Source organism: Barbus barbus (genome assembly GCF_936440315.1).
Source record: "Barbus barbus genome assembly, chromosome: 7".
Classification (NCBI taxonomy): Eukaryota; Metazoa; Chordata; class Actinopteri; order Cypriniformes; family Cyprinidae; genus Barbus; species Barbus barbus.
The window spans coordinates 34,255,190-34,277,801 of record NC_136735.1 but is presented as its reverse complement, the minus strand read 5'-3'; the positions used below and the strand labels follow the sequence as shown (position 1 = coordinate 34,277,801).

The 22,612-nt window shown below is 35.8% G+C and overlaps 1 protein-coding gene across 1 annotated transcript in view; it reads right to left on the bottom strand.

The window, feature by feature from the left end:
* The window catches only part of pard3ba (par-3 family cell polarity regulator beta a), a 149,043-nt gene that overhangs the window by 25,912 nt on the left and 100,519 nt on the right, over window positions 1–22,612 (bottom strand). Inside the window, exons 19-21 of the mRNA XM_079420912.1 lie at window positions 8,725–8,817; window positions 7,695–7,958; window positions 369–477 (exon numbers count right to left, since the gene is read on the bottom strand). Coding sequence (XP_079277038.1) covers window positions 369–477; window positions 7,695–7,958; window positions 8,725–8,817 — 466 coding nt within the window. The remainder of the gene's footprint in view (window positions 1–368; window positions 478–7,694; window positions 7,959–8,724; window positions 8,818–22,612) is intronic.

Here is a 22,612-nt window from a genome sequence, read left to right as displayed (position 1 = left end):
GTATGTGGAAATTTTATAGGATGTTCCATTTTGTAATAAAGCAAAACAATGCGGTAGCTCACAAAATAAGCCATTAGGTTTGTTGTATTAAAGACAAAAAAAAACAAACAAACAAGTTGAATCTCATCTCAATAATCATTCCAGTGAGCAGGAAAACAGTGCTGTGCAGTGAGCAGATCCCCGCTGAGTCTAAGCAGATGAACAGATTAGTCTGAGTACTTTAGATCTGGCCCGAAACAGCGCGAGATGAACCCCGATAATCTGAGCTTTGAATCAGTGCCTGAGAAAGCAGCCAGACCTCAGTCTGTCACTTCCTGTCTGACAGCAGAGAACGAAGGAAAGAGAGCAAGACAGCTCGCAGCACTCACTCGTGAAGGGTCGTACTCCGGTCGTCTTCGGGCACTCAGGTCATCATAGGATGGAGCCGGTCTCACCTGCTGAAGCTGATTCCTGATTTGCTGCAATCGCTCTTCATTACTGCAACACACACACAGAGAAACACTCTGGAAAACATCCTCAGTGACCTTACACTAACTCTAATCAGGGTTACTATAGTTAACTAAAATCATATATATTTTTTTTATACAAATAAATAATGAAATAAAACAAATTATGAAAAAATAAACTTATTCAGTGACATCCAGCAACATCTTATTTTCATTTAGGTTATGTACTACAGACGTAAAAAAAATAAAAAAATAAATTGAACTTTTTTAAAACTTTAACTAGAATTATAATGAATAGAATATATAATATAACATATAGCTATAATAGAATCTCAATGAATAAAATATTGTAACATGAAAATGAATCAAATAAAGTCATAAGGTAAGGATATACAACTGCAATCCCTATAAAATAAAAATATAAAAAGTCCCTCAGATAATGTAAACAAACATATGAATGATAAGCGGAAATTTAGTAGCAAATATAAGTCACCACAGTATAAACGGTAATCATTTATACTACAGTAAATCGGTCTCATCTTGAAAATGCTGTGGTGACTGTCAGATTTCTAAAATAAACTGCACTTGATGTAAAATTCAGTGCATTAAATGATCCATCTGTAAGCTCCATAAACACACATGTAACCTAAGGGCATGTATTGATTCAGAGCACAACTAGCATTATAAAGTCAACATAGCTTTAACTTTTACTTCAACTGAATAGTACAGCACCACTTAACCATACAGAGAAAGAAAAAAAAAACTTTGATTGGACGAACATTTCTTGGTCCAACACCTTCCACAGAATATATAAATACAGATAAATACATTTAGACCACTTCACTTAATGATTGCTATCGGTACGTGAAGAGACTTTCAACCACAATAACAAAAAATGTTTTTGAAGACAATCACCTATGGCACCTTTAATAAATAATAATTCAGGTATAATTACAAATGCAATTCAATTAATAACGTGTTAAATATATGTAATGACATATTCAGTTATAATTATACGTGCAGTTAATGAATTCAATACTTATTATGCACTTAAAACAATACAAATCATTTATTTTATTGCATATTTAATTACATATGCAATTAAATTCAGTTTATTAGTCATAATAACTCAAACTAAATAAATCTGACTTACACTGACTATTTGAGTTGACCAGGTAGTGTTATGATAAATGTCCAAAAAACATATAGCTGTCCCAAAAGAACATTATACTGTTACAACTTTCTACAAACTTCTTCCACAGATGTTGCCAACTTCAAAATAATTGAAAATACTAGAGGCAGCGATCTATGGCTCTCCAGCAGCTGGCGGAGGACAAGCGGAGCAGGAACAGCATCCATTATCTAATCCCACAGAACACAATTAGAGCTGCCGTTTTGATTGAGAGTCCACATGACCCTCTGAATGAGAAACACTATCAAAGTTTAATTAGCTCCCGTCGAGCATGTATGCATCATATTCATATTAGTTACAGGACTGGAGCCGACCTGAAGTGCTTTAGAGGGACTGGATGGAGAAACACAGGGAAACAGAATACAGTGCACAAATGCTGCAAAAACTACCACACATTTACATGAATGGTTAAACACACACACACGTACACACACAAACGAGAAAGCGGCTGTCATCGCCAGTTCATTTAGTGTATTATGATAGCGAGCAAAGCCGGAGATATTACCTTTCCCTCTCTGAGACAGAGAATTAGACAAACAGCAATCGGAGATCATCATCACAGACTGGGGCTGTTTCCTGCTGTGGTTTACCCGTTTATGTTACATCTGAGTAAAGCTAATTAGTGCTCGTGTTGAGCAACAGAATGCAGTACTAACTGAGCTCTAGTCATGAACTTGAGAGATTTTTGCCGTCCCACTTTGTCTAAATCACTCAACAGGGTTCTTACATTCTTCACACCAAATTCGGTAACAAATTAAATTAAATTTAATTTAATGTCCAGATTCTGAATGGATAAGACAGTTTATAGCAGATAAACTGGCACATAATTCGAATTTTGTATTAACATGTTAATTTGCCAAATTACTTGGCAATTGTAAACAACTTTCATATTTTATGCAAGATTTATAAAACAAAAATACACACAAACATATATATTTCTGGTCTCTCTGACAAGGAATGCTGGTCTTGGATCAGTTTTCACTAACTAATGATTATGATAATGCAGACGGGGAAATTAATCCACAATCTGACGGTGAAGCTGTCAACACAAGCGGCCAAATAGTCCATGAATTAATAGATATTGACACACAGGTAATGCTAGAAACCGTGACGCACTTCTCTCTGCTTCCCGTTCATTTCATCTCTATACCGCTCTATATCTTATCTTTACAGGACTAAATCTGACAACAGGCTGCCATCTCTTACAGCTGGATGCCACCACACAGGCCTGTAATCAGAAATGACACCCTTTTCTAAACACACCTGCCATTGAGGTCTTAATGAATATGTCCGCTGTTCAATTACACAGTCTTGTTCTGTCTTGATAGGGCTGTCAGAGATGTGTGTGGCCAGAAGATCACCACAGGAAATGCTCATGAAAATGAGATACAAAGAGCTTTTCATTCAATCCTTTGATTGATTGGATTGATTTGCTCTTGAAAATATAGTTGGGGAGTCAGGATTATGGTTAAATATTGTCTCCCTTTAGTTGTCCCCTTACACCATTTTAGGCCAAAATACCAGTTATCACAATCATTATTACTACTACTATTTTTTTTTTTAATTCATGATTTTTTTCCATATGAAGAGTTAATTTGCAAAAACCGATAACCGATTTTTTTTTTCTTCAGAAATCACGTTTTTTTTATTGCGCATTCCAAGTAATATCAATCAAACTGCAGTTGGGTTGTTTTGATTAAGTAATAATAACTTAAACAAATACAGGTACTTTACAAAATGAATGAATTGGTGACAGAGACTCCCTGGCAATTAAAGTTCTTTGAAAGCATGTTTTTTTTTTACATATTAAAAGTTTGTTTTATAGCAAAAGCAGATAACTCCAACAGTCGTTTTTTTTGGCAAAAGCAGATAACTCCACATTTCATGCTTTAGAGTAAAAAAAACACTTTGTAATCTTTGTAATGTCCTCAGATGGCAATGTAGATCCCTGACAAACTTTGTTGTGATTATAAACTGTATGGATGTGATTACACGCAATACACGGAGCTTTTCCCTCACCATTGTAACGCGCTGCTTATTTAAGGCTCCGTGAACACGTTTCAAAATTTTCCTTTTAAGAAGATATCACAGGTTCATCAAGTTCATCGAAATTATCCATCCTCGATCACTTTTAGTCAGCTTTGACGAAACTCCTCTCAGCTAGCACGTCTTTTCAAAGTGAAAGTAGCCTTGTCACCTGACCTGAATACAGCGCGCTGATTCGCTAAAATGGACTTATCGGCTTCTGTTCAAAAACAACAAGGGCGCTTGCCAGCTTCTGCAGTAAAACGTGAACTCGCGATGCCTTGAAAGTGGACAATACTGGCTTTTTGACAAATCGTGTTTAGAGTTCATATCATGCTATATGTGGAGAACAATGCACAGCAATCAGCTTTTTTTTTTTAAAGTGGCGTTTATCGGTTTTTGCAAATGAACTCTTCATATAATTTTTAACACTACTAATATTTCCACTACTGCTACTACAGCTATTATTATTATTAATACCACCACTACTTCTACAATTACTATATTTTTAAACTACATTTTCATAAGGAACATATAACATTTTCAAAGCCAAAATTTCAAAATAGTCGTATCCACTAACTACTGAAATAAAATATTATTTTATTCTATATTATGATTTATCTATGATACACACTCACACACATAATAACAACATAAAATAATATTAATATATTTTATTAAAATAATAATAATAACAACAACGTGTACTGCCACTATATTTTTTAAATAAATTTTCATCAAAAATGTCAAAGCCATTTAGTCATAGCCACTGCATATCTGCATTTTTTTAAATTGTAAAAATATATCATATCATAGTTCGAAAAAACCAACAAACATATGTATATTCTTTTTATAAATAACATAAAATAAAATAAAATGTGCCTGTAATAATTTACAATTTTCCATGTAGGAATTATGATGTTTTGGGTGAAACTCTAGAAGAAATGCTGAAGTTGGACATTATTCTAACCCTTTTTTGTGAGGGTTACACCTTACTTCCTGACCACTAATTTCACGGGAAGATGTAGATATACAAGCAAAATGGCTACAGATCCATCTTAACAGTGCTTACTGCTCCAACGTGATGGAGAACAAGGCAGAAGTGGAGGAAAGGCGTTAAGAAACAGCAGTTTCTTTAAAGAATTCGAGTTGGCCACAGTACGCGGCTGGTGGGCCATTAGTTCGATTAAGCCCATTCCTCAGCGCTGGATGCTGTCCAAATATCTGGAACCGGGTCCAGCTTTGTTGGCCGCCACTGACTGTGTCAGCATTTCTGCTGAAAAATGGCTGTGCGGCGCTCAAACTCTCCTAAACAAGGAAAGCGAGGCTCTATTTTCCATGTTTGATCAGCACTAACATTTATTAGTCCCATCTATTATGCACAAAATGCCAGCAAGAACAAAGGGCTGTTAGGAGCAGTCAGGCGACACGCGAGAGAGAGAATGGTAATTAAGTACCCAGCTAAAGTAGATGAGACATCAGCTCTTGGAGAAAGCAAGACAGTGAGATGAGGGAGGGGGAGGGGGGGGGGGGGGCTTTGCATATCTGTCTGGCTGTTACTTTGTGGTTAATTGACCGTCTCTTTCCCGCTATCTTTCTCTCTTATTTGCTCTCTGACATGAAAATCAAGACTTGTGCGCACACACTCTCGATGTTTTCTATTCATAGGTCCACTTCAGACGAGACATTTCTCACATTTTCTTCTTTGATAGCACCCAGTGCAACTTGCTGTAGCATACTGTCACATTAGTATATTTGAGTGAGTCCCTAATGTCAGATGCTCAAGAAGGACATTTTCATTTGATTTTTTTCCCCCAAAGAAATCCATTTTAATAATAGTAATAATTATAAATCATTTTAAGGGCATCCCAATCAGAAAGCAATGCACCTATAACTAAAATTAAATTAAATAAAACACAGATAGTAGAACTGTAGTATATTTTAATTATGAAAATAAGATAAAAAATAAATGTTAATAATAATTATTATTATTATTATATTTTAGGTACATTTGTGTCTGAAAGCATGCACAAATAAAAGAAACATTTTTATCGTTAAGCTATGTAACTAATAAAATAAAAATTGTTGTATTCTATGATTGCCAGTAGTAACAATATTTGTAGGAACTATGGTTTTTGTGGTGGAAACTTTGGTTTAGCATATCATCTATGGCTCATAAAAGTCATATATTTCAAAATTGAACATCACGAAAATCATTCAGCTTATGGTATTAAAAAAAGATAAGAAAGAAAAAGGAAAAGAAATACAACTGGTTCTATAAGAAGCGGTTGTGAATTCCCCAAACATTATGAAAATGTATGTTTCTTTTATGTTATGATGTACAGGAGAAAGCCCTTACAAAAAGTTTCACGGCAATCATATTTTTCTACCAAAATACCAACGTTACAGCAGTTCATATCATAATATGTCTGTGATCTAGTTGGTTTTAGTCACCAGTTTCATCATAAAAAAGAAACTCTCTTACATTGTTTGAATCACTTCTCAGGATTTTTACAGTAGTACTACTGTAGTATTTTGTCTGAAACTTTGGTTCCCATTGTGTTTTATTGCACAGAACAAACAGGAAATGGAGAAGGTATCCGAACGTATTTCTCAGAGCGAGTCTGTGTGCTTGTGTGTGTGTGATGGGATTACAGCTCTTCTGAGCTCAGTGGACAGCACAGCGCACGGAAGATAATCTTGTGCGAATCGATGGTAGGACGAGAGCAAGAATGAACACGGTCCCCACGGACACTACAACACTCACGCATAATTACCGCCAGACAACAAATCAATGCTCTCGGTCGTTGGGACCACTCAACCCGGACTAAAAACTCACCAGTGAGACGTACATTCCCTCTGTATATACAGACTGTACAGCTACACAGTAAATCACAAATGACTTTTGGTGTGTTGCATGTAGAGTGCCAAAGCAAAAAAAATTCTGCCTTTGATATCAGCTTCAACAAGTACTATAACTTCAACTGATTTACTTTTAAAGTGTGACTACCATGTGGAATTTATGAGTTAAAGGAACACTCCACTTTTTTTGGAAATGGGCTCATTTTACAACTCCCCTAGAGTTAAACAGTTGAATTTTACCGTTTTTGAATCCATTCAGCCGATCTCCGTGTCTGGCGGTAGCACTTTTAGCTTAGCTTAGCATAGATCATTGAATCGGATTAGACCGTTAGCATCACGCTCAAAAATGAAAGTAGCTCAAAAATGAAAGTAGTCCCCAGCTACTGTATAACTACTTTCAGGCGCTGCGTAATATCACCCATGGTACGGCAGCAAAGTTCCATGATTATTGAATGAGAGTATAGTTCCTAGCCATATCGGTCTAGAAAATCACAAATATTTATTTTCGGTCGGTCTTAGTACACGATGTAACTACAGGAGAGTCTTTCGTCATTTTTGATGACCAAATGCTAATGGTCTAATCCGATTTAATGATCTATGCTAAGCTAAGCTAAAAGTGCTACCACCAGACCCAGAGATCGGCTGAATGGATTCAAAAACGGTAAAACTCAACTGATTAACTGTGTACCAATAAAAATTATATTAATAAAAAACTAAATAAAATGAAAACATATTGTACAGTAGTATTATACTACAACAGTAAAACATATAATTGCATTATAAATATTGAATAATAATAATAATAATTCAAAATATTATACAATTTATTATTGTACATAATATTCGTTAAAAATATAATAATAATAATAATTCAAAATATACAATTTATTATTGTACATAATATTCTTTACAAATATAATAATAATAATAATAAATTAATAATAAACAGTAAAACAACAACAACAATCATAATGTAAATATATTATTATTGTTGTTGTTGTTGTAATAGAACTGTCTTATTATTAAGGAATATGTCAAAAAGCAGAGATGAAATAATGGAAAAAATGGTTCTGCTACTGGTTATTATAAACAATCTGTACTGGTAAACACAAAACAAAACTGTACAATATTTGGCAAGGTATCCATAAAAAGGATGGACTGGTTCTCACCTGTCAGTCTTTGGAGGGCCGGTTCTTTGCTTGTTCACTTTTGCATAAAGCCCCTCTAGCGCATCCTCATTGGGCGGCTCTCTGTTGTGGGCGGGGAATGTAGGCTGAGAGTAGTTATGGGTGGGAGTTCCGGGTGGATAGGGGGAGTGACTGGAGGTGGGGGGCTCTCTGAAATTGTTGATGCGAGCATAGTTGGGATCCAGGTCATCGTCTTCGACGTCTGGGAAGATGGCACGTTCAGGAGCAGGGCTGTTCCTTTCACTTCTGTGGAATTAAAAACATGTTCTTCAGGATATCTTGGATGAATAGGCACATAAGCTTGGAGTGTTTGATGGACAGAGAAGTGTTAGATCCGTTTGATCTGTTTTCTAGGGCAGAAATAGCTGGGTCATTATTGACTGAAAAAAATGTTGGTTGTACAGCGGTGTGTTACTTTCGCAAACCCTTGCTATTTTTCACTACATGCTTGCAATACACCATTCCCACGGAAATCAATGAATTTACACTGAATTTACTCTAAAGCAGAAGATTTAATTATAAAATAAAGTCAAGATTATGACAAGAATTCAAAATTCTGTCAATGTCAAAATTAAACACAATGTCACAACTTTGAGATGAAAAAGTCACAATTATGACATACTAAGTCATAATTATGAGATAAAAAGTCCTGATTATGAGATTAAACGATAAAATTGACATACTAAGTCATAATAATGACAAAAAGTTTAAATAATTACAAAACTTTTCCACTTTTTTTATCTAATATTTCCTACTTTGTTTGTCCTTTTTTATCTCGTGATGACTTCTCATGATTATGTCTTAGTGAGTTATTATTAGTTTTATTTATTTATTTATTTTTTTGTGGAAGGGTTAAACAAATTATGTAAAGGCATAAGATTGAGTTTTAATGTGTTTATCAGACAACAACCAACTAAACCAATGGGGCAATTATTAAGAGTTCAGAACTTTTCTATTTTATAATTGAAATTTGTTGATTAAATAATACACGTTACATGAGCGGTAAACGTACTTGGACAGGAACATCTCAGGTTCACTCCTGTCCACCTCTTCTTCACTCAAAGCGCCCAGTTCTTTAGCCTTGGATTTGTTTTTTCTCCCAAACCTGGATGAGAGTTTGAAGATAGCAAGAGTAGTAAAAAAAGAAAGAGAATGGACAAAGAGAGAAACGGGGAGGATGCGTTATGTTTCATAATTGGTGACTCAACAGCTTCCATGTACCAAAGCAGAATTTGCTGTAGAAACTTTAATGATTGGTTCCCCATGTACCAGCCTGCAAACACACACAAACACACGCACACGCCTGCAAAACCAAGCAGTATCAGTGATTTTACTAGCCCATCTCCACGCCAAACCTTCAGAAACTCACATATTCTTTTGCACTGATCTGAGGTCAGACGGGGTCTCCATGCTGACAGGCAGATAAAGACAGAAGAGAAAAAGGTTATATCAAGAATAAAGCTAATAATGAGAGAGAGTGGGTGAGATGATCACATGATCTCTGGACAGTGAGGCCGTAATGAAACATCAGTGTCAGATGTAAAAAGAAGCAGCTTCTGGTTCACTACATGGGTGATCAATACGAAATCCAAATAATCAAATTATACATAACCCAACAAGATAACTCAGTGAATTACCAAGCATTCACTCTTGGATGTGATGAGTGAATCTCACAAAGAAATACAATTTAAAAAAAAATAAAATAATAATAATCATAATTTTTTATTATTTTTTTGCATTGTGATATTCATTTCATGATATTTAAGCACATTTTCCCCTTCAAAACAAAACAAAAAGTCCTGCAGGGGTCCGTAAACAGATATATAAAACAATTTGCATAAATTTATTGCATAAATTAAATTCAGTTCACCAAATACAATGATGCAAACTTACAATAGTGCATTACCAATAGTTTATAAATTATATTATTAATAATACAATTAATATATTAAAAAAAAAAAGAATATTATGGAGTTATAAAATAAATAAAGTATTTGTGTTTAATATTTAATATTGTGTAATGCAAATATTATACAATAATTTTTTATAAATACTATAAAATATTATTGTTTTGCATTATAGTAATGAGAATTACATTTTATCGCATTATCGAAGGTGACTACAATAATTCAGGAAGGAGTCAAATTTGCTTAATTGTCATGTCACAATGCAAAAATTCTTAATGGTCCGAAAATGGACTTATTTTCATTATGAAAATATACTTTTGTTTTCATGTGAAAAATGATCTGAACACTTCGTGACATTTTTCATGAGATTCACCCGATAAACATACATCTGAATAACAATGTCGACAGTGCAATGTCTATTAACAACAGAGAATTCAATTACATTTCTACAAACACACACTCCAGTCAGGAATAATCGCAAACCTCAGCTCCCAAGATTCCTAAATTTATTTTTAATTTGACACAGATATCGCCCGAAGCTTCAGTTTACTGACATAATGTACTTGCATGTTTGCTCAAGATAAGCCATGACTACATGATCCAAACACTGGCCCACGAGCGATTCAAGGGTCCAGTTGGATCCAGCATCCTTTCTCCCCGTCTCCTGTGTGTCATGCCTCAATAGTACTCCATTTCCCAGCCCCACACACGCACTAATGACTGTATTTATCTCATTAGGCTGGAGCGATCTAATACCGGCAGCTGGCATGCTAGCTCTGCCTTGCCCTTAAGCACTCTCATTAAAACCAGAGGGAGTCGTGGCCAGAATATCAATGTGCCGGAGTCCTGCTCAATCCGTGTGAGCGCAGCGTCGGTCATCACGCAACACAGAGCTCACACAACTCTACTTGATTATTGGCCACTCTACATCACAATACAGTACCGAGTGACCTGATCCTTCTGAAAACTGACCATGCTAATTACAGTATCCACAGGTACTATTGTAAAAGCATACTAAATAACATGCATTCTTCTAAAAACAGCATATGGAATTCAAAATTCTTCCTGAATCATTTAGTTTCTTTTCTTATTTTTATAATAGCAGTAGATAATACCAAGCTAAAATACAGCAATATTGTAATGCTAACTGTAGTAGCAATTTCCATAAGGGGAAGTACAGGCTAGTAATGCCACTTTCAAGTGCACCTAGTAAGGTCTGATTTAAATCACACTCGAGTCTGAAACTATGGAAGCCCATGAGATAAGTCAAAATCATTACTAAATCATAATTATGAGATAAAAATTTGACACTGACATAAGTCACTTGTGAAATAAAGTCATAATTATGACAAAATTATGAAACACCATGTCATAATTATAAGTCAAAATTATGAGATACTATCTCAAAACTATTAAATACTATGACAGTTATGAGATGGAAAGTCTCATAATTAAATCATAATTGAGATTAAAAGTTGAAATACCAAGAGATACTAAGTCATAATTTAGAATTTTTGAAGGCATAAGTCAGATATGAAATTAACATAAGTAAGGTATGAAATCAAGTCATAATTATGACAAGTCAAAATTACAAAAAAAATACATGTCATAATTATGAGATAAAAAGTAAAAATTATGAAATTAAAAGTTATAATTGACTCATAATTCACAACAAAGTAATAATTATGAGATAAAACCTTCACATAAGTCAAAATTATGAAATACCATTACAGTTATGAGATATAAAATCTAAATTTGTACCTAATAAATCATAATAATGAGATTATAAATTGAAATTATCATACCAAATTCAGAATTTTGACACAAATTGCTGAAATTGACATAAGTCTGCTCTGAAATAAAAAGTTTTTCAAAATTCAAAGTCAAAATTATATTATTAAAATTAAAATTCTAATTATACATGCCATCATTTTGAAATAGTCAAAATTATGAAATTAAAAGTTAAACCGACAGTCATAATTCAGAAGTCATAATTATAAGAAAACACCTGACATTGACATAAGTCACTTATGAAATAGTCATAATTATGAGATAAGTCAAAATTTTAAATTGACAGTCATAATTCACAAAAACAATTTCGACTTTTTAAATCTCACAATTTCTATTTTTGAATATCTATATTTTTTATCTTTTAATCACAACTTTTTATTCATAATTAAGATTTAAGCATGCTTTTGTTTCCTATGTGAACAAATGAGTTTCCATATAAAACAAAATACAGAATCAAAATAAATGCATTAAAAATTTGTTGTTCCAGTGGATGAGCACAAGTGAATACATGTGCAACATTTTTACACAAACTACAGGATTATTTATGTATGTATCTAAAATAATGCCTTAAAGGTATAGGTCACCTTTAGTTGCTGGTCCCCATTGACTTGTATAGCCCCCCCCCCCCCCCCCCCCCCCACACACACACTATGGAAATCAATGGGCACCAGCAACTGAAGGTGAACTATCCCTTTAATTTTGATGTTAACAAAAAAAAAAAAAATTGTAATTAAATATAAATCAATTAAATGAAAATATATTATCAAAATCATTCACTGCCATACACCATAGAGCTGCTTTCTACCATCTTTGATGTGGATATGACTTTTTCAACCTGCATAACCTAAACCTAAATGGTGGTGGCAACTTTATATGTTATATCTGTCGGTTCTTGACCATAATAAGCTGCAAACAGGACCAGCCAAAATTCTGGTTAAGCGAGATTAAGGACTAGCTAGGCACTAGGTTTCCCAACACTAGTTTGTAATTCAGCCCATGCGTCTTGAAAACCCTGCTGATGGCTCAATCTACCTGAGGCCTGAAGCGTTCAGGTGGATTTGATTGTCGTAGTAAATGCAAGACATGCCCTTGGAAGCTGATTACACTTCCAAGAGTTGTCAGCATAAGGTTGAGGTATGTAGCCCAAGGTAGCATACTAACAGTTTAATACGGTCTAAATTGAGTTTGCAAAGTGAATTAGCATTACTTTGGTTGTTAACCTGAGATTAAGATGGTCTATGTAGCTCTTGGGAGACTTAAAATTTGCAGTGGAAATTACAGGCTAACGTTAAGGGCGAAGATGGTGTGAAATGAGACAAAACGACACGAATGTTGATGAGAATTGTGTGCATGCACTGTAATTACAAATCTAAAACCCAATTATGCCGTAATGTAACCTACGATACTGAAGCCATCTTCGTAAAAAGGCTTTGTGCTGCCAGCTCTTGGTTTATCGATTGCCTCGAGTTTACTGAGTGTTGCAATTTATCAGTCTAAACCGGAGGCTCATATTTTAGCAGACAAAACCTCAATTTCACACAGACAGACGGGCTGATCCATGGGAACTGCTAAACTGATCATTATGTTTGCATATATTAATGCCGGCTTCTCCCCCGCTGGTTTTTAAGGATCTTTCTAATTCGCTAAAACTGTCAGGAATGGATCTGCCTCTCTCTTTGAAGATTCTCTGTCTCTGGTTCCTGTCTGATAAATGTTTTTATGCCTTACAAAAAACATACTGTGTTTTTTATTACATGAAATCTTTCCACATGCATACTGTACACGACTGTTCAAAAGTCTGTACGTTTTTAAATGTTTTTGAAAGAAGTCTCTCGTGTACACCAAGGCTGCATTTATTTGATCAAAAATACAGTAATACTGTGAAATGTTATAACAATTTAAAAGAACTGCTTTTCTATTTGAATATAATTTATTTCTGTGATGCGAAGCTGAATTTTCAGCATCATCACTCCAGTCTTAAGTGTCTCATGATCCTTCAGAAATCATTAGAATATGCTGATTTACTATTATTATCAATACTGAAGACAGTGTTGCAGCTTCATATTTTGTTAAAAAAGTTATACTTTTTTCAGGATTCTTTAAAAACAGCATTCATTTGTAATATTAATTCTCTTGTAACAATGTTAATATCTTAAATTATTCAGCCCTTGCATTATATTATATTATATTATTACTGTATATTATATGTATATACAGAATATATCAACTGGCTATTAACAAAAGCCTCAAAACTTCTGTTTTAAAAGCAAGTTCCAAACAAAAATGCGATATTTTAGTGTGTAGTAAGAGAAAAGGCATTTTCCACCAAGCTTCATTAAATGACTTTTAGGCGATTAACAAGGGTAAACAGAGCACAACTGAGCGCACAAGAGATTTGAACAAGGAGAAATGAAGGACAAAGAAACAATAAATGAGTTACATAGTGAGAAAGAGAGGTTTGATGGATTAAACACAGTAACTATAATTAGCCTCAAAAACACAGTATAAGGGGATTATCATGCTAATTCCAAACCAGTGAAAAACGGAATGATTAAGCAAAGCTATATTTCAAATACTCTTGCATCATTAGCAGCAACAGAATTCAAAACTAATAGAGCTAGCAGATAAACTGAAAAAATGAAGCACAAAACACTGACCACTGAAACTAAATTAGAGCTACAATCTAATTGCAAGTCTTCACAAAATCCAGCCAATCTGGCAACACAAAATGACAGAAACTGACAGTAAAGTTATACTAAATGTGAATGTTTTCCTCTAATATCAAGTTGATTAGGATGCATGTTTAGTGTTACATCATATGGACAACTGTAAAAGAAACTGTTTAAGATGTTCAATGAAAAGAGCAGTTTGCACCAATTTATAAACCAAAATTTGAACCAAAACTTTCTCATCATCATTAAAGAGACTCACAATATGCCAAACCACTACAGAAAACCAATATGTTCAGACATTGCACTTCTGATGCAGATTCATCAAAACAGTTAAAAGTTGTCAAACATTTTTTTCTCCAGTGTCAGTGAGGTGATAAGCACATTTTCTGACACAGGTCTTGTCATTCTGGTTTAAAATCATATATGTGTTATGTTTTACACAGTTGACCAAACTGTAAAGTCTTGTAACAGTTTTGAGTGGCATGTGTCCAAGCTGCAGATGGCGTCTTCCATAAAGCGCACATCAATCAAAACGGCCGGCGATTCACTGTGAGAATGACACTTTGACTGTCGGTTTGACAGCACGCATCTGTCACTTCCTGCTAGACTGAAGCAACATCTCCGTATCCAATATTCAGATAGATGATGTTTATGGACCTCTCACCATATGATATCCATCCGAGCAAATTAATTTCCACCCATGGCGAGAAAAAAATTATGTGTGATTTCTTAGGTATTAAAGGAAAACTCCACTTTTTTTGAAAATAGGCTTATTTTCCAACTCCCCTAGAGTTAAACAGTTGAGTTTTACCATTTTTGAATCCATTCAGCCGATCTCTGGGTCTGGCTGTAGCACTTTTAGCGTAGCTTAGCATAGATCATTGAATCGGATTAGACCGTTAGCATCTCGCTCAAAAATGACCAAAGAGTTTAGATATTTGTCCCATTTAAAACTTGACTCTTCTGTAGTTACACCGTGTACTAAGACTGACGGAAAATGAAAAGTTGGAAAAAGATATGGCTAGGAACTATACTCTCATTCCGGCGTAATAATCAAGGAACTTTGCTGCCGTACCGTGGGTGCAGCAGGCGCAGTGATATTATGCAGCGCTTGAAAGTAGTCCCCAGCTAGGTAACTAGTTATGATATAGCTGGGGACTACTTTAAGCTACGCTAAAAGTGCTACCCCCAGACCCGGAGATCGGCTGAATGGATTCGAAAATGGTAAAACTGAACTGTTTAACTCTTGGGGAGTTGGAAAATGAGCCTATTTTCCAAAAAAGTGGAGTGTTCCTTTAACACAGTGGTTCTCAACCTTTTTTCCCAGCGGGCCACACTATGGTCCAAGTGCAAGTCTCACGGGCCGCACGCATGTCATTTACATATCACGTCATCAATACAAACCAACCAGATTTACAATATTATTTATAGCCTAAATATCATGAGATCTAAACGATTACATTTATTGAAATAAATGTAATCGTTTAGGGGAAGTCGTGGCCTAATGGTTAGAGAGTCGGACTTGTAATCCGAAGGTTGCGGGTTCGAGTCTCCGGCCGGCAGGGATTGTAGGTGGGGGGAGTACCACGACTGAGGTGCTCTTGAGCAAGGCACCGAACCCCCAACTGCTCCCCAGGCGCTGCAGCATAAATGGCTGCCCACTGCTCCGGGTGTGTGTTCACTGCTGTGTGTGTGCACGTTGGATGGGTTAAATACAGAGCACGAATTCCGAGTATGGGTCACCATACTTGGCTGAATGTCACTTCACTTCAAATAAATAAATTCTACTCACCATTAATAAAACACCTGATGCTGTCAGGAGCGGACCAATTTTGTGAAATTCTGCTCAAAATGAGTAAAAGCACAATGAAGTTGCGATTGCAAGTTGCAGTCTGTGAGACGCGCACGGAAGCGTGACTTGACGCGCGACATTGCAGAAAGTGTGCGTTCACAAATGTAGCCTATGTTGACCCAAATATGGAAAGCATTTTCAAATTTAGATGTTTTGCCACATTTCTGTAATTAAGGATGATTGCTGCATAGTAGCCTATGGGTGTTTATTTTTGCCTGAACATCTTCAAGAGAGAAGATGGCGAAAGTCCAGCACTCTCTTCATTGCTGATGCTGCGACCCCCCCCCCCCCCCCCCCCCCCACACACACACTATGGAAATCAATGGGCACCAGCAACTGAAGGTGAACTATCCCTTTAATTTTGATGTTAACAAAAAAAAAAAAAATTGTAATTAAATATAAATCAATTAAATGAAAATATATTATCAAAATCATTCACTGCCATACACCATAGAGCTGCTTTCTACCATCTTTGATGTGGATATGACTTTTTCAACCTGCATAACCTAAACCTAAATGGTGGTGGCAACTTTATATGTTATATCTGTCGGTTCTTGACCATAATAAGCTGCAAACAGGACCAGCCAAAATTCTGGTTAAGCGAGATTAAGGACTAGCTAGGCACTAGGTTTCCCAACACTAGTTTGTAATTCAGCCCATGCGTCTTGAAAACCCTGCTGATGGCTCAATCTACCTGAGGCCTGAAGCGTTCAGGTGGATTTGATTGTCGTAGTAAATGCAAGACATGCCCTTGGAAGCTGATTACACTTCCAAGAGTTGTCAGCATAAGGTTGAGGTATGTAGCCCAAGGTAGCATACTAACAGTTTAATACGGTCTAAATTGAGTTTGCAAAGTGAATTAGCATTACTTTGGTTGTTAACCTGAGATTAAGATGGTCTATGTAGCTCTTGGGAGACTTAAAATTTGCAGTGGAAATTACAGGCTAACGTTAAGGGCGAAGATGGTGTGAAATGAGACAAAACGACACGAATGTTGATGAGAATTGTGTGCATGCACTGTAATTACAAATCTAAAACCCAATTATGCCGTAATGTAACCTACGATACTGAAGCCATCTTCGTAAAAAGGCTTTGTGCTGCCAGCTCTTGGTTTATCGATTGCCTCGAGTTTACTGAGTGTTGCAATTTATCAGTCTAAACCGGAGGCTCATATTTTAGCAGACAAAACCTCAATTTCACACAGACAGACGGGCTGATCCATGGGAACTGCTAAACTGATCATTATGTTTGCATATATTAATGCCGGCTTCTCCCCCGCTGGTTTTTAAGGATCTTTCTAATTCGCTAAAACTGTCAGGAATGGATCTGCCTCTCTCTTTGAAGATTCTCTGTCTCTGGTTCCTGTCTGATAAATGTTTTTATGCCTTACAAAAAACATACTGTGTTTTTTATTACATGAAATCTTTCCACATGCATACTGTACACGACTGTTCAAAAGTCTGTACGTTTTTAAATGTTTTTGAAAGAAGTCTCTCGTGTACACCAAGGCTGCATTTATTTGATCAAAAATACAGTAATACTGTGAAATGTTATAACAATTTAAAAGAACTGCTTTTCTATTTGAATATAATTTATTTCTGTGATGCGAAGCTGAATTTTCAGCATCATCACTCCAGTCTTAAGTGTCTCATGATCCTTCAGAAATCATTAGAATATGCTGATTTACTATTATTATCAATACTGAAGACAGTGTTGCAGCTTCATATTTTGTTAAAAAAGTTATACTTTTTTCAGGATTCTTTAAAAACAGCATTCATTTGTAATATTAATTCTCTTGTAACAATGTTAATATCTTAAATTATTCAGCCCTTGCATTATATTATATTATATTATTACTGTATATTATATGTATATACAGAATATATCAACTGGCTATTAACAAAAGCCTCAAAACTTCTGTTTTAAAAGCAAGTTCCAAACAAAAATGCGATATTTTAGTGTGTAGTAAGAGAAAAGGCATTTTCCACCAAGCTTCATTAAATGACTTTTAGGCGATTAACAAGGGTAAACAGAGCACAACTGAGCGCACAAGAGATTTGAACAAGGAGAAATGAAGGACAAAGAAACAATAAATGAGTTACATAGTGAGAAAGAGAGGTTTGATGGATTAAACACAGTAACTATAATTAGCCTCAAAAACACAGTATAAGGGGATTATCATGCTAATTCCAAACCAGTGAAAAACGGAATGATTAAGCAAAGCTATATTTCAAATACTCTTGCATCATTAGCAGCAACAGAATTCAAAACTAATAGAGCTAGCAGATAAACTGAAAAAATGAAGCACAAAACACTGACCACTGAAACTAAATTAGAGCTACAATCTAATTGCAAGTCTTCACAAAATCCAGCCAATCTGGCAACACAAAATGACAGAAACTGACAGTAAAGTTATACTAAATGTGAATGTTTTCCTCTAATATCAAGTTGATTAGGATGCATGTTTAGTGTTACATCATATGGACAACTGTAAAAGAAACTGTTTAAGATGTTCAATGAAAAGAGCAGTTTGCACCAATTTATAAACCAAAATTTGAACCAAAACTTTCTCATCATCATTAAAGAGACTCACAATATGCCAAACCACTACAGAAAACCAATATGTTCAGACATTGCACTTCTGATGCAGATTCATCAAAACAGTTAAAAGTTGTCAAACATTTTTTTCTCCAGTGTCAGTGAGGTGATAAGCACATTTTCTGACACAGGTCTTGTCATTCTGGTTTAAAATCATATATGTGTTATGTTTTACACAGTTGACCAAACTGTAAAGTCTTGTAACAGTTTTGAGTGGCATGTGTCCAAGCTGCAGATGGCGTCTTCCATAAAGCGCACATCAATCAAAACGGCCGGCGATTCACTGTGAGAATGACACTTTGACTGTCGGTTTGACAGCACGCATCTGTCACTTCCTGCTAGACTGAAGCAACATCTCCGTATCCAATATTCAGATAGATGATGTTTATGGACCTCTCACCATATGATATCCATCCGAGCAAATTAATTTCCACCCATGGCGAGAAAAAAATTATGTGTGATTTCTTAGGTATTAAAGGAAAACTCCACTTTTTTTGAAAATAGGCTTATTTTCCAACTCCCCTAGAGTTAAACAGTTGAGTTTTACCATTTTTGAATCCATTCAGCCGATCTCTGGGTCTGGCTGTAGCACTTTTAGCGTAGCTTAGCATAGATCATTGAATCGGATTAGACCGTTAGCATCTCGCTCAAAAATGACCAAAGAGTTTAGATATTTGTCCCATTTAAAACTTGACTCTTCTGTAGTTACACCGTGTACTAAGACTGACGGAAAATGAAAAGTTGGAAAAAGATATGGCTAGGAACTATACTCTCATTCCGGCGTAATAATCAAGGAACTTTGCTGCCGTACCGTGGGTGCAGCAGGCGCAGTGATATTATGCAGCGCTTGAAAGTAGTCCCCAGCTAGGTAACTAGTTATGATATAGCTGGGGACTACTTTAAGCTACGCTAAAAGTGCTACCCCCAGACCCGGAGATCGGCTGAATGGATTCGAAAATGGTAAAACTGAACTGTTTAACTCTTGGGGAGTTGGAAAATGAGCCTATTTTCCAAAAAAGTGGAGTGTTCCTTTAACACAGTGGTTCTCAACCTTTTTTCCCAGCGGGCCACACTATGGTCCAAGTGCAAGTCTCACGGGCCGCACGCATGTCATTTACATATCACGTCATCAATACAAACCAACCAGATTTACAATATTATTTATAGCCTAAATATCATGAGATCTAAACGATTACATTTATTGAAATAAATGTAATCGTTTAGGGGAAGTCGTGGCCTAATGGTTAGAGAGTCGGACTTGTAATCCGAAGGTTGCGGGTTCGAGTCTCCGGCCGGCAGGGATTGTAGGTGGGGGGAGTACCACGACTGAGGTGCTCTTGAGCAAGGCACCGAACCCCCAACTGCTCCCCAGGCGCTGCAGCATAAATGGCTGCCCACTGCTCCGGGTGTGTGTTCACTGCTGTGTGTGTGCACGTTGGATGGGTTAAATACAGAGCACGAATTCCGAGTATGGGTCACCATACTTGGCTGAATGTCACTTCACTTCAAATAAATAAATTCTACTCACCATTAATAAAACACCTGATGCTGTCAGGAGCGGACCAATTTTGTGAAATTCTGCTCAAAATGAGTAAAAGCACAATGAAGTTGCGATTGCAAGTTGCAGTCTGTGAGACGCGCACGGAAGCGTGACTTGACGCGCGACATTGCAGAAAGTGTGCGTTCACAAATGTAGCCTATGTTGACCCAAATATGGAAAGCATTTTCAAATTTAGATGTTTTGCCACATTTCTGTAATTAAGGATGATTGCTGCATAGTAGCCTATGGGTGTTTATTTTTGCCTGAACATCTTCAAGAGAGAAGATGGCGAAAGTCCAGCACTCTCTTCATTGCTGATGCTGCGACTATTCTTGTTTGAATGCATTTTCCACATTTCGTTTTCACCCTTAACAAAATTTGTCCATTCTGATGCTCAATTTTACAGAACTAATGGTGACTATTCGATTTGAATTCTGCCAAAGTGCGTGTTGTAAGTGGTGTGTATTGTTTGTTTTACAGATATGAATTTTTTACATATGTGTTATGGACGTGAATTGAGGAGAGGAGTGCTAATGAGTTTAGAGGTGATTAGTCATAAGATTTTCACATTGTATGGTTTTAAAAACTGCTATAATAATTCGCAGTTAAAAAAAAAAAAGACAAAAAAGTTGATGTTCCTTTATATTTCAGCATGTTGAATCTCCATGAGGGGATTTTTTTTTATTCAGCACTTGCTAATATTAAAAAGGCGTGAAAGTAAAGGTTAATGTGATTTGACCACTTCCAGGCCAGGCGTGTCTCTGATGGGAAAGAGGCTGTTAACCTTTACCGTCAGAGCAGCATTCCTGCTGGAGAGAAGTCCATCAATCACACAGCTGTCTCATAACACCGCTCACAATGAACCAGAGCTGGAGATGGAAGACGAGGAGCAAGTGTCATGGGATACTGCTTGTGGTTTCCAGACTAAACCTTGACAGATTCAATACAACGGTGCGCGCTTAAACTGACACTCTCACGGTCTGTCTAATATACAAATGAACAGTAATGCAGTATGAGAGCAGCTATGAGAATTGCTCTGACCATTCACACTCACAAAGCACATCGAATTGTATTATTCTCTTTAATAATATTTTATTTCAAATATTAAATGTTTAAATAACTAATTTAAATATAAATATTAAATATTTCAAAATGAATATTAAATACAAAAAATTACAATAATGTATATATAATAATATAATATAGAACACAAAAGTAAATATTTATATATATTTATAATAGTGTGTCCATGAAAATAGATAAAAAGTTCAAATTACAAGATATACTATAATATGATATAATATAACAATTTTAACTGGACACAAAACAAAGTATTTGTCTATATTACATTATATTATATTACATGGAACTCAAAAGTACGTATTTATAGCTAAATGCCCACACAATGAAAGTGAATGGCGACTGCTGTCAAACAAGATTTTCAAGGCAAAATTAAATCTGTGAATAACTATTTAAAATACAGTCTGTTTGTCACAGAAAGCTTCAGAAGATTTGGAATACAATGCATGAGTTATATAGACTAATTTTAGGGTGCTTTTATCATGCTTTCTTGCCCTTTTTTGGAGCTTGACAGCACCGGGTCCCCATCTTAGAAACCTAAATACAAGAAGAACGCTTGTCATCATTTTACAAAAGTTTTCTTTATATAAAGTGACTGAGTTTCGGCTTAAACTACCACCTTCTGATGCTAAAATACACATAGGCGTATCGTTAAACGTCTAAGGTTTAATGCCTCTCGTAGACAACTTAGCTTAAGCATTTAATTACGTTCAAAAAAGTTTGAGAGACGCACACCGTGTCGAGACTTGTGAAGTTTGAAGACACAGATGAACTTACAAATGAACCCTCACAAACAAACACGCAAAGGAGGGCCTGCCACGAGCGATTAAGTATGCAAAAGCTCATTAATATTCATAAGTCTCTGCGTCTTCTCTGCTAATATGAATGTGTTTTTAGTCCACAACGCCTGACTGACAGAACACATCGGCCTGAATAAATGAGGAAATCACTACAGAATGGGGTTCAATTTTAGAAACAGATTTCAGTAATTAGCCTCTCGCGGCCTGCACTGAGCGATTGTGATAACAGCTTCATATGTTCCCACTCAGACGGGAAATAAAACGTGATGTGTCCACCCCACTGAAGCATGTGCGCCGTGCTAAATATAAGCTAGAATTCAAGATGTCAATAAACAGATATGGAATCCATTATAAACGTCATTGTATATGCTCCAAATGTCATAACCATGCACTCTGTATGCAGGCATATTGTGTGTTTGAAGACAGTTAAACACAGTAGCTACTATTAACTACTTACAACACACATCTTTTGTCTGCAAATCAGCTCTTAAAGGTGAAGTTTGTAATTTTTTTAATATCAAAATACATTCTGTAAACCCAGTTTATTGTTCACTGACTACGGTAAGTACACTATTAATGGGTTTATCTCCCCCAAAAGTGTAAACATTGAGCCTTTGAGACACAATCAATACATTTAGAGCGGTCCGCTCAGAACTGTCA